The 16,442-nt window shown below is 36.9% G+C and overlaps 1 protein-coding gene across 7 annotated transcripts in view; it reads left to right on the top strand.

Moving 5' to 3' along the window:
- RBPJ (recombination signal binding protein for immunoglobulin kappa J region) overlaps positions 1-16,442 on the top strand; it is a 225,368-nt gene that overhangs the window by 151,713 nt on the left and 57,213 nt on the right. For 3 of the 7 annotated variants that reach the window (XM_049108722.1, XM_035714090.2, XM_049108721.1), the window contains one exon: positions 6,779-6,961. The exons of the other annotated variants lie outside the window; for them this stretch is intronic. In XM_049108722.1, the coding sequence (XP_048964679.1) occupies positions 6,945-6,961 (17 nt within the window). In that variant the 5' untranslated portion in view covers positions 6,779-6,944. The remainder of the gene's footprint in view (positions 1-6,778; positions 6,962-16,442) is intronic. 7 annotated transcript variants of the gene reach the window in all.

The raw sequence follows: 16,442 nt of genomic DNA, 5'->3' as shown, positions 1-16,442 counted from the left end.
ATCAGTCCGTTTGAAAAAGGATAGTTGTGTGTGTGTGTGTGTGTGTGTGTATGCATGTGTGTGTTTATGTTTAAATTATACCTGTGTTTACTGTGCCATCTAGAATTCTAGCGAAAATACGGATGCACATCGTGGTTGAATCCTGAGTGTTTGCGACGTTAAGGGTGGTAGCAGCAGCAGCAGGCCACTTTGATGGAAGTTGTTAATCAGAGTTACTGAAGATTAAGACATACATTTTTAAGAAAAGAGTTTTCCCATTTGGGAGTCCCTCCAAAGTAAAATTAACCGAATACTCTATCTTTCAAAATTGTTAGGTCGCAAGTGTCCTTTAGTTATTGAGCCTTGTTGATCCTGAGTTTATCCTCTTAGTTGTAGGTTCTGATGTCCCCTTGTTCCTCATTGGAAAAGGACTTACGATTTTATTATCAGAATGGGAATCAGAGTAGTTCATTATTGTTAGATTCTTTGAAAATTATTCAATCAGGGGATCCCTGGGTGGCGCAGCGGTTTGGCTGGCGCCTGCCTTTGGCCCAGGGCGCGATCCTGGAGACCCGGGATCGAATCCCATATCGGGCTCCCCGTGCATGGAGCCTGCTTCTCCCTCTGCCTATGTCTCTGCCTCTGTTTCTCTCTCTCTCTGTGACTATCATAAAAAAAAAAAAAATTATTCAATCAGATTTAGCTTTAGATTTATTATAATCCTTTTTAGCATTGCCAAAAACTAGAGTTGAAGTTCCTGGAATATGTGATTTTCATACTTTTGATAATAGTGGTGGTTAATTTTCTGTCGTCATATATAACTGGACTGTTGCTGAGGACTTGGTTTGCCAAACTTGTTTAAAATTCAAATGTCCAAAGAACACATCAAGTACATTACATTATCTAATTTGAAAGACTTTGTTTCATCAATTCAGCATTTGCTATTTTTCTTTTTAAACATTTTTTATACATAATTAACTTGGGAGAATTTACGTAAAAATACCAACTTGGCTCACATGTCATACATTGTAGGCACTGAAAACATTTAAAAGATTGTTCGCTTCTAGTCTCACCTATTTCATTTTTTTCTTTCCTTTATTCTTATATTATCATGTGATGTTAAAGTCTGTTTCTCACACTGCTCCTGCAGTTCAGGGATGTGGGAGAGTGGGGCAAAATAGCATGTGCAGAGGCCAGGAGATCTAAAACACCATAGTGTGTTCTGAGAGATGTGTAAGTTCCAGTGTGGCTAGAACATATGTTGTCTTTGTATGAGTTTGGAGAGGACCAGAAGCTGGATCAGAAAAGACCCTGTGGGAATGCAGTTCTCCATCTAGATACTAAACCCAGCAACCTGTATTCTTTCATTCCTTTCTTAACTTTATGTTCTTTTCTTACCCAATTTAATTTCTTCAAGAGTAAGTTCATCTGGGTATATGTTAAAAGCTGGCAAATTTGTGTCACTTTTTAATGGTCTTAAATTTTTCTGTAAGATTTCTGGTGATTTAAGGGTAAAGAATAAAATTTTGAATAAAAAAATATGTGAGAAATCAAAAACTTTTTTGGAGTATTTTCTGACCTTAGATTCTTGATTTAATGGGTAAATAGTCTTGCCCCTTGTTTATTTATTTTTTTTAAATTTTTATTTATTTATGATAGTCACACACACAGAGAGAGAGAGAGGCAGAGACATAGGCAGAGGGAGAAGCAGGCTCCATGCACTGGGAGCCCGACGTGGGATTCGATCCCGGGTCTCCAGGATCGCGCCCTGGGCCAAAGGCAGGCGCCAAACCGCTGCACCACCCAGGAATCCCCTTGCCCCTTGTTTAGAAATAAAGTTGAAGGACAAAAATAAAGGGCAATTTAAGAGTCCATGATTTACAAAGTGACCTGCTAGTTGTCATGAAATGAATTTAGTGGGTTACAACTAGCATTTAAATAAATTCATGATAGAATAGGATACAATATAACTACAGGAGTGTGTATCAGGTTGTTATGTAAAAATGTAGGTTGGGTTGAGGTAAGCAAAGTTTGAAAAACTCTATTCAATATTTGTATATGCTTTTAGCATTTCTATCTGTATTTTAAAGATAGTATCCATTAATTTACTCAGGTATTTGAACCCACTGTCTCTCTTTCTCACCCCATCTCCCATTCATTGGGGCACTACTACTATGTGTCAGATAGTATTCTAAAGCCTGTACATGTATTAACTAATTTTTTTCTCCCATTTTTTGAATGTTATTTTTATTTATTTATTTTTTAATTTTTATTTATTTATGATAGTCACAGAGAGAGAAAGAGAGAGGCAGAGACATAGGCAGAGGGAGAAGCAGGCTCCATGCACCGGGAGCCCGATGTGGGATTCGATCCCGGGTCTCCAGGATCGCGCCCTGGGCCAAAGGCAGGCGCCAAACTGCTGCGCCACCCAGGGATCCCCTGAATGTTATTTTTATCTCAAATTTTCAAAAGGAGAAGATAAGTTGCCTAGTGATTATTAACTTGCCTGAAATTGTATAGCTGGTAAATTGTGTATCTGGGATTCACATTCAGAACCAGGCAGTCTTTTCTTCAGAGACCTTTCTTCTAACCATCAAGCTTTATTGTCACCTATGTGAAGACACCTCTCAAGGCATTGTGATAAGTGCTGGAGGTATGTCTGAAATGGTTCTTGATCTCATGGAGCTTAGATATTTACAAATATATTTATAATCTACATTTGTTAAAATATATAAATACATACAGACATACCCAGTGTAGGAAAACACATGTATAATTAGCATATTCCCATGTTACAAATTTCAGTATTATCGACTATAATTTCCATTGTATGGATATGCCATAATTTATTCTTGTGTTATTAGAAAGAAATCCCCAGTCCTATTCCCAGTAAGTAATAGTGCAGTGAACATCAGAATGCATTCATCATTGCCGTTTCAGATTACTATGTGAGGCTGTTTGTAAAAGCACAAAAATTTCAAGTTACTGGCATCTGTTTCTAATTTTCTGAAGTTTATACTTTAGCAGTAGTGCTGATCTACCTTCAAAATGGTTGTATGTTAAGTATTCAATAGTTACAAAGCAAAATTCAGCAGTCAAAAATGGTATTCTGGGTTAAGCTGCCTTCTTTCAAAATCTTTGTTGTTCTTAATATTGTCATTGTAGCATGTATAAACCATTCCTAAATATTTTCTTTCATTCACTTAAGTATTTATGTGTCTAGAGCATATCGTGAACTTTCTCCTTTTAGTTGTCAATCATGTATCCAAATGGAGTTTATAACATTTTCATGTAATTAGATCATTAGTGCCTAGTGTATTCCAGGTCTTTGGTAGTTAGATAATAGGGTTTAGAAAGGCAAAGACAGCAGCTCTTCTTTTGGACATAGCGTAGTGAAGGAGGCTGTAACAACTAGCATTGAAATGTATTGGTCTCTTTTATAAGAAGTGAAATGTTTTGTAGACAGATCCACAGCCTTTAATAAACATTAATTTTGAAATTCAAAGGTATGTAGTTGGGCATCAGAATTTCTGACGGCCATTCCTATTATCCGTTCTTTTGGATATTAATGCTTATAAAATGAGTTAAACAGAAGGGTTAATGCTATTATTGATGAAGACACTGTTTAAAAGACCCTTTCAAGTTTTTTACAATAACAGTTTGACTCTTAAATAATTCTGCAAGATTTTGTTTCAGCAATTTAAAAAATGGTTTCTTTGAGTCATCTAACTTGTTACTCAACAGTGGCATGCAGTGTGGAAGCCTGGTTTCCATTCAAATTTGAAGTCGCTTAGGAGTTTCCTGTCCTTAATTTGGGGGATTTTTTTTCAGTGCTTTTTGTTTCTCTTTTAGTTTAACAGTGTTTTGAGGCACTGAAGGGAGCTGTCCATCTGTGCTTTTTTAAAGTTCTGTTTTATTTTGTTTGTATTTTTAATTAGCGATAACCTGACTGTGAATGAATGGCCTCACCTCTCTTAGCTAATAAATTTCTCCTCCCATGAGGCTAATACTGGTACTAGTTTATGGGACAGGGCCCAGTTGGAAAAATATAGCAGTATACCCTTTTTTTTGGGTTTTGTTTTTTGAAGTAGGCTCCACACCCAACATGAGGTTTGAACTCATGACCCTGAGATCAAGAGTCACAGTCTTTACCAGCTGAGTCAGCCAGGCGCCCTGGCAGTGTACCCTCTTAAGGAAAATACCTTTCATGCTCATTTGGTCACCTAAAATTTATATTGATTACTACTGTGATTTTCAAGTTATCTTCAAAAGGTCTTCAAGTGTATAACTTCATGAAAATAGTAGATTTCATTTGTAGGACAAATGGAGTTTCTGATTTTAGTGAGTGTATATGATCCTGATTCTTAGTGGCTTTACTTTAGTGTGTATAGTCTTAAGTTACAAATCCATTTACATATGTTAACTGGGTTTTGAATGAGAAGCACTTGTAAAATTATCGTTATATCAGCTGGATTAAAAAACAAACATAACTGTTGGACTTGCATTCTTCTGGAAGATTGATTGGCATAGCAGATTACTTAAATCTCTGAGCTTCCATCTCCTCACTGTAAAAGGAGGCACCTTGTCAGTCTTAGGAGTGGGAGGTAAGGATGAAATAACATGAAAATGCTCAGCACAGTTTTTGGTGCGGTGTCAGCAAGTGTTAGTCTCAGTACCACCCCTTTTCTCCAACAGTATTCTCTGACAATACTGTAGTACAAGAGTGCTGGTGTTTTGGCTAGAAGATCTAGATTTAAGTCCTAGTTCTTTTACTGCTATGCTTTCTTGGATCAGTCCCTTGACCAGAGTGTTTCTCCTCTATAAAATAAGGTTCTGAAAGTTTTTTTTTTTTTTTTTAGGTTCTGAAAGTTAAATGAGGTAATGAGTGAGTGCTTCAGACCTAGGCTTTTATTCTTTATTATCTAGCATATTTATTATATCTTGTTTTATTTCCCAATAGTTGACATTAATTTTTATGTGCAGGGGGAAGGAGCTATATATACTTCAGATCTTTAACCTCACAGTTGTGTGGAGGATGCATTTATTTAGAGGCACAGAGTACATATCAGAAACAATGCCAGTGTTTCCAGGTAGTTTTAACATATAAGATCAGGTGGGAAGGGTTAGGGGTTAGAGGGAGTGGTGTAACAATCAGTTTTAAAAAGATGGCTGTGGGGCAGCCCTGGTGGTGCAGCGGTTTAACGCTGCCTGCAGCCCAGGGTGTATCCTGGAGACCCGGGATCGAGTCCTATGTTGGGGTCCCTGTATGGAGCCTGCTTCTCCCTCTGCCTGTGACTCTCTCTGCCTCTTTCTTTCTCTGTGTGGGTCTCTCATGAATAAATAAATAAAATCTTAAAAAAAAAAAAAAAAAAAAAAAGATGGCCGGACCAGGTCCCTTGATTCTGTTCTTCGTTAGTTTCTTCCTGCCTAGTCTGGTAGAGTTCTCTCCTACGTGCAATCCTGCTGCTATTATCAGGTTTCTGAAGAGTGACCTACATTTTGTAATCTGCATTCCCCACAACCTGCAATAAATTTAAATCTCAGAAATACGTTATTTTCAGACATTGGATTTTGAAAGGTTTTCATCAATTGAGTCTATTTCTTTTAAACAGGAAATAGTTCCACTTTCTCCTTAGGACATACTTTTTAGCTTTAGCTGGGAAATTTGTCATTTTCCACTTCTTGCTTGTTAACTTTATACAAGCTGTTCCACAGGCCCAGAGTGTAACCTCTTCCAGTGACTTTTCCTTCAGAAGCCCTTCTTATGGTTTGCTTTTATTAAAAAATTTCTTGATCAGTCACCCTAAAGTAATTTTAATTGCCTTATGACAATTGTGTATGATAATTGGTATCAATATGTTATTGATAATTTAGTTACTTTCTTTGTGTAGCTTGAGTATTCCTTCTAGTAACTATTACAGAGTGTCAAACTTGAGGCAAAAGTAGAGTAAATCCTTAGATTTAAAATGTGACACACAAATTTCATATCATTAAAATAATGTAATGTTTTACGTGTTCTTATATAAGAAAGGTGGGTTGGAGTGAGGAGGAAAGGGGGACCAATAACCTGCCAAGGCAATCACAGAGCAACAGTACAACTTGATAGTTAACTATTGTTCATGGATACGTGCATACTCTTAATGGAAGTAAGCTTTTTTAAAACTAGAGCGCCTTGGAATTAAAATGATTCAGTGACATTAATATTAGGTGGGACAGGACTCTTTGCTGTGTTTATTTTTAGAAGATTGTATTTATTCATGAGAGACAGAGCCAGAGACACAGGCAGAGGGAGAAGCAGGCTCCATGCAGGGAGCCCGATGGGACTCGATCCAGGGACTCCAGCATCACGCCCTAGGCTGAAGGTGGCACTAAACCGCTGAGCCACCCGGGGTTGCCCTCTGCTGTGTTTATTAACGAGTTCCCTCTTGTGCAGGAGTGTGGGTGGTTTCCAGCTCTCATACAACACAGAATAGTATAGTTGGTCAATCAGAAGCACCTACCAAGTGTTCAGACCTGTCTTTTAGGTCATTTTCATTTCTGGAGAAGAAAGGTGAAGAATCTGTTGGGGCAAAGAGATTTGTGGGGTTTCGATGGCTCGCCATGAAGCAAAAGCTGTCACTCTGACCATTAAGCATGTACTCCCTCTCATTCATATGAGGATTCACCTTAAAAATGACAAGAGTGACATAGTAGCAGCAGCAGCTTCTGTGTTTTTTCTTAGTCATGGCAGCAGTTAACAGTGCACTAGTGGCTTAACATACTGACACTTAAGTCCTTATTTTTTGTTTTTGTTTTTAAGTCATTGAAATTATGAGACTATCATTCAAATGGAAGCATTGTAGTTCTTCGGAACCATTATGATCTCAAAAGGAAAGGAGAATGATACAGATACACTGGCAGAGGTGTTTTGAGGTGCATCGAAGTGTTCCAAGCTGTGACTTACCTTAACATGTTCTTGAAGTACCATGGCGTGGATTAAAAGGTATGCTTTAGAAATCTCCCAGTGACCCCAAGGTCATGGATAGAATGAATGCTCATGATTCTATATTTAATTATCACATATTTTAAGAGATTTTAATAATTAGATTATAGATTTTGGTTATGGATCTATGGCAATAGTATTTTTTCTTTTGTTAAAAAAAATCCATATATCACAAGCTTGATGAGTGATCCCCCTCCCTTTTGAGATATATGGTTATAGAAGAGACTGGGGTAGATACTTCCCCTGGATTTTAATAGTAATGGGCTGTAATTTCTTTCACCAAATAGTTTAGGTATTATTCATGTATTGGTCTGTAATTAGCTTTTTGGTTTACATCATAGACTAGTCCTTTGCAGTGTTGTCATTCCATGGCCTGAATAGGAAATAGATAAATGCTTTAGTTGGAGCCTTAATTTGACCAAACAAGATAATGCTTATGTGAACCATTTATAGTTTGTGCTTGTTTTTGTCTTTTACAAAGAATTTTTCCTGAGAGGAAAATGAGTGGCTCCTTATTAACAGTGATTTTTATCACTTCACTAATGTATGTACGTAATTAATCATTTATGTGTTTGTGGTATGTAGTCCCCCTGTTATTTGTGGTTGCTAATAGTGGTAATTCTAGGTTTCATATTACCCACTTAACCGTCAAAAATTGTACGGTTTTTATGTTCATACATTTTATTTGACTGATGTAGTTAAAAGCACTTTTTAATTATTTGAAACCTTAGAAACCTCCTAATTTTGTACTGTGTTCTTGCTACTAAATGTTTTCTTATGGATGGTGGAAGTGAATGAGCCCAGGAAGAATGTGGAGTTTATTAATATTACATTAGGCTCAGAATTCTTTATCTTTTAGGTAATAAAGGAAAGTATGTTGAGAAGGTAACTGTTTAAATCATGGATAGATAAATTCAATAGAAATACACTAGTGCAGTCTGTAATTTTTATCACTTAGGCTGTCCTATGTTAAGATCCTTTTGATATGTCAGCACTTAAATTCTAAATGGAATTTAGTTATTAAACCTAAGACAAAATGGCTTTATATTAAATTCCAGTCTATTATGACAGTGATCTAATCACAGTTTGTAGGTAAAGTAGGTTGCTTATTAACCAAGGCAATCATTCACTTCAACCAGGTATTTCGTGTCTGATGGCACACAGTGGTGTGCTCTTAAAAAAAGATCTTTTCTGACATGAGTTAGAGATGATATTTGATACATTGTTTACAAACTGTAATTCTCTGTAATATTTGCTACTTCAACTTTAAAAATCTCTTTTTGGGTAGCACTTGGGCATCTGTTTGTTTTGTTGTAACTCCACAGAGGATTCTTGATGCACAGCCAGGGCTCAGAACTCCTGTGGAAAGTTTATAGCCTAGTGGTTAAGAGCTTAGACTCATGGGCCAACTGACCTGTGTTTCAGATCTAACACTTAATTATTTTAACAGGTTATAAAAATTATCTGGAAAAAAGTTTAAATTTGTATATTAAAAATATAATAAGTACATAATTGTATAATTTATGTTAATACATTTTATATGTGTATGTATAAAATATACGTACCTATATAAATATCTGCCTATGTAAATAAATTATACACACGATGTTGTGCAGGGAGCGAGTGTTAGATTAACAGTAGTAGTGATTATTAAATGCCAGATCACGAACCTGTTGTTTGAAAGGGGGGTGGTATTATATTTTTTTCTTATCTTGAGTCTTACAGTTTCTCATAAGATCTTCCTAGAGCTAAATAAACAATCACTATTTGTTTGATGTTTTCAATTCTTTGGGCTTTTTCTCATTAGTGAAAGGTGGCCACTAGAGACCTATAATTTATCTGTGGTCCTCTTATCCTGCTAGGTTGATTTGTGTGTCTAACACTATATATTTCAAATTGCAGGTTTCAACCCAGTCATTAGTGGGTCAAGAAATCGATTTAGTGGGTTATGACCAGCATTAAGACACATATTAGAATAGAAAATATCAGAGTGCCTGAATGTAGAAAAGGGTATTTTTTTAAAAAGCCTTTTGTTTCAAATTTTTGCAATGTAGAAATAAACAAAATATATGCCCATTTATGAGTATGTTAATTGGATTATCTTAGTTCCACTAAGTATATGTCTACCATAATCACAGATGTCTCTCACAGGTGCTGTTAGTTCTGTCTTGTTTTGCCTTGCTAGGAGGTGACCAGGATAGGTTCCAGTGCTTATAATGGTACGCCATGGTGTATATTACCCTCAAGGATCACTCTTCCATCCGTTTCGTTTGAAGTGAAGGTTATTACTGGAGAGTATCTAGGGAGTGGAGTAGAGGAGAACTTAACAACAGCTTTTGGGTGGGATTAATCAAGTCTGTTTTATTAAGTAGACTGATCTAGTATACTGCCCCTTGACATACATTCTGGTATTTATCATCTATAGATTCCTGATCTTCAGACTGCTAGTGGCAGCCCATTCTGGAGTCCATTTAATAAGTTGCTGCCTTTCCCCTCAAATTAAATGAAGCAGAAAAGAACAGAATAGCGAATGTTGTGAATATATCCCACAACATGGTTTTGTAAAACTTTTGTTTCAGGAGCACATATATGTACTGAATTGCAGAGACCCACATTCAGTTAATGATCAACTGAGAGACTCTTACAGTCTTACAAATAGAGGCTGCCAAACTGACCAAAGTCAGACTTCAGCTATCTAAAGCAGGATTATCAGCTCAGTAGTCTTATCTCTGATGGTAGGCTATAATTAATTAGATGTGAAACCTTGTTTTTATTTTTTGTTATGTTGTTGGTGCCCAAGCTTACCCTGGTAAATACTTATAAAGGCTCATAGGTAAGGAATTTAGAATATTTCCTAGTAAAGGAGGAATTTACTCTTACTTTACATTGATGAAAGTGACCCATACAGTTAAAAAAAAACCCAAAACCTGATGATATTTACTGAAGCTCACCCAATTCATTTTCCCAGTCCTTTTATGTTAAGACTTTTTCATGCAATAGGGGCTGCTTTTATTCAGAAGGTAGATTAAAAGTTTAATGTTGTAAAAAGATTAAGCATAAATCAGATATATTACAATATTTAGGGTAAATGTTAGAGCTTTTGTTTTTTTTGGATTAGTGCCTGTGCCTACCACAGTGTCCTTATAACGGGCAGATTTTTGTTTTACAGATTTATTGAAGATGATCACAGTTTCTGGTGAATATTTTAAGATAAATGTAGCTTCAAACTAAGACAGTGTCAGCATATGTATATTTTAGGGTTGTGTCTAAAATAGTTTCTTCCTCCCTAGAAAACAATAAGAGAATGAAGATTTCTGGTAAATTGTTTCATAGCAATGGAATTTGTATATTAGTTTTCTACACTTGGGAGTTGAAAAATGGAAGAAATCATTGCCAGAATAGGAGGCCAAAAGATGATAAGCACATTTCATCTTTCTCTGCAAGTTCTTGGAATTTGAGTCAAATGAACATGGTTCCTGCTCTGAATTGGGTACAATATACTAAACTTAGAGACTAGGTTTTGAAATTACAGAAGATAAAGTAATACCACTCCCCCACCCCCAACTACCATCAGTAGTATAAGTACCTTAATGATGGTTGCTTGTCTTTGCACCAGTTTGTACAGGCATATGTTGCTAGTGGTGAATATGTTGCTAGTGGTGAAGGTAGAAAACAAGAGTGTGTGGATTCAGAGAATGGGAGAGTTAATCCCTTTTTTCTATTACTCTGTTTCTCCAAAAACCCCTACCCCCCACCTGACCTTGCTTTCTCCCAGACTCTCCAGTTCTCTCTCCCTTATCAACTACATTGCTTGCTTTCCATCACTATTTTAGTCCTTTTACTCCAATCTCATCACTTGCTACCTCATGCTTTTTGCCCTGTTGAGGGAGCAGGATTTCATCCTGTCACTTTGTGGCATCTGTTCTTCAAAACTGTGTCCCTTTACTTTAGTTATCATCATGCATGAGAATGAGAGCAACTTGTATTCTTTTTCTTTGGTAGATTTTTTTCTCTTAAAGTGTAGTTTTAGGAGGAAACTAAACTACATTTTAGTTTGGTTGGCCTAGAATGGAGATCAGTGGCTACCATGGTACTCCAGCGACATACCTAGGAGTAGAAGAAAGAACATATCATAAATTACTATATTAGTTATTAGATATTGTTCCAGTATATTTTTGGTTACTAAAAAGAAGTCAAAAACACACTAAAAATGAAGATGAGCTGCTTCAGGAAAATTTTAAAGCAGTGTTTTAGATTCTGAAAGTAAAGTTTAAAAATCTTTTCTATAAAGAGTAGCATTGTTAGCATTCGGTACTTTTTCAAGCTAATTTATATTTCATTACTTTGAAAAATGCTATTTTGCATGTCTGGTATCTGGGATATATTATTAAAAGAATACTTTAGAACCCCATCTTAACCATAAACCTCATCGAAAAGTGGAATATGCTATATGAGTAATTTTCATGAAAATCAGGGAATATTTTCCTTTTCAAAAACACAACAAAGTTTATCTTGTAATATTTTTTTAAAAGATTTATTTATTTGCGGGGATAGGGGAAGGAGAGGGTGTGCAGGGGCCAGCGGAGGGAGAGGGAGAGAGGGAGAATCTTAAGCAGACTCTGCATGGACCATGGAGCCTGATATGGGTCCCGGAGCCCCGGGACCATGACCTGAGCCGAAGTCAAGAGTGGGAGCCTTAACTGAGCCACCCAGGTGCCCCTGTTTTGTAAGTACAGACTTATTAGGTGATCATGAGGAGACTAGTATGTAGGTGATATGGAAAATGTGCACACATGCCAAAACTGTTACTGAAATGAGGAGTACAGTTTTCGTTCTGGAGCCCTTATCTGCGACGTGGCCAGGTCCTTACACATTGGAGTGAGTAAACTTCGAATACAATAGTGGCAGCTTCTGTTGCCCCCACAACTCTTCAGACATTGCTTTAACAACTATCATGTCAGCGTGTAATCTTTATAAATAATGACTGGAAATGTACGACTTTGGAAAATAGAGATCAGAAAGGACAACTGCCTTTTCCCTCCTGTTCCTTGATTATTTGTTATACGAAATCCTGGGGAGGAAAGCTTGGGGTGATGGGCAGGACAGAGAGCATTTTCAGAGCTTTACTTTGGTTGAGTGCTTTTGTGTTTCAGTTGGACTGTGCACAAACGAAGGTGATTAAAAATGTGCTAGAAGTGCTGATGGTAGCAGCTAAGCATCTAGATTAATGAAGTATGCATGAGATTTAGCCTTATTAAAGCTCACCCAAAAAAGTTTGCAATTCCTTTGGAAAGAGTAATCTGTGAGTACAGGTCACCCTGGGGCAGGGATGTAGGAGATGCCGGTAACGTATCAAACTGAGATGACTGGGAACAGGGAAAACCCCCTGAAAGTGCTTTTGAAATGAAAGCTGTTGCTCCAGCTGCTGGGAACCAATTTTCAATCTTACCCTCTCTACCCCTGCAGTTACACACTTTGTTTTGTTGATTCACGTTTTCCCTGCCCCAAGACAGTGCCTAGTCATCACAGGTACTTCGTAAATACTTGTCAGACGAATGAACTTTTGGTAATACAGATTATTAAGACCTGCATCTGTCCTGCAATGGCAACACAGGCCATTTTCTTAACTTACCAATGGAGACAATGCGTGGATATATAAGGAAGTATTCACTGCTTGAAAAGTTGGTCATTTCTACAGTTTTGTCATCAATGCACTTTTTTTTCTTTTAAGATTTTATTTATTTATTCATGAGAGACACAGAGAGAGAAAGAGAGAGAGAGGCAGAGACACAGGCAGAGGGAGAAGCAGGCCCCTTGCAAGGAGCCCAGTGCGAGACTGGGTCCCCAGACTCTGGGGTCACACCCCGAGCCGAAGGCAGATACTCAACCATTGAGCCACCCAGGCATCCTGTCATTAATGCACTCTTTTGTGAGTTAAAGTTTATATAAAGACTGAGAAAATTCGACCTCTCGGGTAGCTCAGCGGTTTAGTGCTCCCTTCAGCCCAGGGCGTGATCCTGGAGACCCAGGATAGAGTCCCACATTGGGCTCCCTGCATGGGGCCTGCTTCTCCCTCTGCCTGTGTCTCTGCCTTTCTCTCTGTCTGTGTCTCTCATGAATAAAAAATAAAATCTAAAAGGAAAAAAAAAAGAAAATCTTGGGGTACTCGAGTGACTCAGTTAAATGTCTGACTCTTGATCTCACCTCGGATCTCGATCTCAGGATCATGAGTTCAAGCTCTGTGTTGGGCTCCATGCTGGGTGTAGAGCCTACTTTTAAAAAAAGTAAAAAAGTCTTGGATGCATAATAGCTAACATTTAATGAGTATTGGACTTAGAATTGTCCAGCTCTCCAGGTTGTTAAAATGAACACTTGTATTTTACACATATAGAGACTTGAAGTCCTAGAAAAATTGTGAAAGGACTAAAGTTGTTTTTTTTGTTTTTTTTTGTTTTTTTTTGCCGGAAAGACCTGGACTTTGGGGGAACAAAAGTTGGAAATAGTTTATATAATAATTCAACAGATTTTTCTCACAGTGGTAGATCTCCAAGTGTGAGGTTTTTTTTATAGGGAAAGAATGATTGTGATCTGTGCTTGTATCCCACAGAAGAAAAGCTCTGTATTTCAACTAAAACATTTCCATATTTGGGATTGACCAGATTTAGTTTGTTAGGAGGTGGACAATTGCCCTTTTATGGCTGCTAGACACTCCATTGCTTTTATTTCTCTTCAGCTTGGTGGCTCTGACACTTGCTAAGGCAATCCTTTTCTCTTCTCTTTTACTGCTCTCTCACATTCCAGTGTTTTCCTCTCTTTTCTTCCTACCTTACAACCCTCTTCCTCCCTCATTTACATGCAACCTGAACAAACATGGATATCATTTCTACATTCCTATTTAATATGTGAACAGTGCTTTTGAGTCTCAAACCTGGGCAGACCAAGTGAGAAATGAGGATATTATGAAAATAGTATAAAATATAGGTCCTAACAAGTTGTCCAGAAGTCAAGAGGGCTGACCCCAGGCAAGGAGTATTCCTTTTTCAGATTAAAAGATTTGTTGATTTAGAGACCATACTAGTAGGATTAATTCTTATGGAATACTAGAACCAAACCAAGGCACTGAGGGATAACCAGGAAAAAAAATCAACAGTTTAAATGACCCCCTTTTAATTTTGGTTTTCATTCCAAAGTTCCAATTTATATTAGAATTAAGGATCTATTTTATCTTAAACTTTCCTTCAGACCCAGGAACTACTGTCATTTTAAAAGCCCAGGAAGTTAGCCTGTTAATTGTATCATTATATTGGTTTATATATAATGGGTTTTATGTTAGTATTTGTTTATTGATACTGCAATGAAAAATTGCCTACGTGAAATTACTGGAGACCTATACCTAGTATATGTAAGCTCTCCTTTCAATTCGTTTTAGACTTCTCAAAATTACATGAATGAATATGGACTTCTAAGGACCTCTCCTTCAGGTGTATTGTTTGTAGCTCCATTTAGATCTTGATGCCACTTACAGAATCTGTCAGAAACATGGATTATCGCTATTTGGAAGTTGTCAACATGCTTCATTAAGGAACACGATATTGTTGAGCAAGTAATAATGGTAACCTATATCAGGACAGTCTCTGAGGAGAAAATACTGTAATGAAAGTGAGGAAATTTATCATCATTTACTTGGGTAAAGTAGTTACTTTTTCTCTGCATTGTAAAGCTTGTAAATTTAATATCAGCTTATTTGGGAGACTTTATAATTTTTTTCTCCAATGTAGATAATAATTTATTAATTTTAGATTGGCTTGTTCATAATTATTGTTAAAATAGTCTAAATAATAGAGTTTGAGCTACTATTCCATAATTTTTTTTGTTTTTATTGCCTTTTTTCTTTTTTAACATGACATGCTATTCTGGCTTATTAGTTTAGTGAACATATACTGTGTATAGGCTTATATTTAAAAACTTGGTATTAATACTATACACTCTTGAGTCAACATTAATGTGAATAATATAAGCTTATAGCTTTGGCCATATTTCTCTGATGTACACTTCTGCTATTTAAAAATAAAAAAAGATTGTTCAGCATGAAAGTTATGGCCTAAAAAAAGTCCACTGTGCATATTTAATTTATTGTGGAAACAGGTTGGCATTTTTTCCCATTACTGCGATATTTAGTTATAATTCTTTAAAGGCTCTGGATTCCACTAATCCCCAGAGCTATTAACCCATCAGATTTCCCTGGTTTATTTAACTTTATGCCATTGTTTCATATTTTCTAGTTGGATTACTATAGTATTACATCCTTGGGATTCAGCAGTGTTGGTTTGCTGAGAAATAGTTTACAGGGTAAAACGTGATTTTTCTGAAACATTAAATAAATGTTCATATGATAGGTACTTTGTTTAATGGAAAAAGCAAATAGGAATTAATTTTTCAGTAAATTAGGAGGGGAAAAAGTCCTTATTTGGGTAAGGCGAAGATAAGCACTTTAAGGACCAGAGGATGGGTCTTATTATAAAGACCAGAGGGTGGATCTTATTATCTTGACCTTAGTATGGCAGTGTCTAATCAGAAAGTAGGGGAAAGTCCTACCGTGTGACTTTCTGAACTTTAACTTTCCCATCTAAGTTGGAAATAATTCCTACCTTCTCAGGATTGTTAATGGGAATTAAATAAGAGCATATATAAGGAGATACATTCTATTTGTTGTTTGTTATCTACTTTTCTCTTCTGATATATGAGGCCAGTTTAAGAAGCTGTGGATTTAGGTAGTAATGAGAGCTTCATCCAGCCTTCTGAAATAATTCAGAATACAGTTGGTATTAGTCAATGAATTGGCTTGTGACAGAAGGCAAAAATGAGGGGAAGAGGTCAATAATACTCATACTATAGAGAAGAAAAACAGCATGTCTTTAGGGAGCACACAGGTATAGAAGTTGGTGTTAAGAATTAAGTTGCTGCAGTGGAATTTAAAGAAAACCTATTCTCCTATTTTCTAGTTAGACAGTTGGATGTCAGGCTGGATGCCAGTTGACTGTACAGTTAACTACTGAATTAGCTCTAACAACAGCTTTGTAGTTTACATAATTTAAATTCATGGCATAGCAAAATACCAAGTAAATACATAGCATGAATGACCCAAATGGTGAGAGTTCAGCCTACACTTACGAAAGGCCTTATCCTTGTTTTCTTTACGGCTACCCCCAAGCTCCTGGATTAGTACTTCACCACCATGAGTTACTGATGATCTATATTTTTAATCATTTCAAGATCATTCTTTTTTTTTTAAAGATGTTATTTATTTATTCATGAGAGGCACAGAGAGAGAGAGAGGCAGAGAAGAGGCAGAGACACAGGCAGAGGGAGAAGCAGGCTCCATGCAGGGAGCCCGACACGGGATTTGATCCCGGGTCTCTAGGGCCAGGCCCTGGGCCAAAGGCGGCCCTAAACCACTAAGCCACCCGGGCTGCCCTAAGAT

Source organism: Canis lupus, chromosome 3 (assembly GCF_003254725.2).
Source record: "Canis lupus dingo isolate Sandy chromosome 3, ASM325472v2, whole genome shotgun sequence".
Lineage (NCBI taxonomy): Eukaryota > Metazoa > Chordata > Mammalia > Carnivora > Canidae > Canis > Canis lupus.
This window is presented reverse-complemented; position numbering and strand designations above follow the sequence as displayed.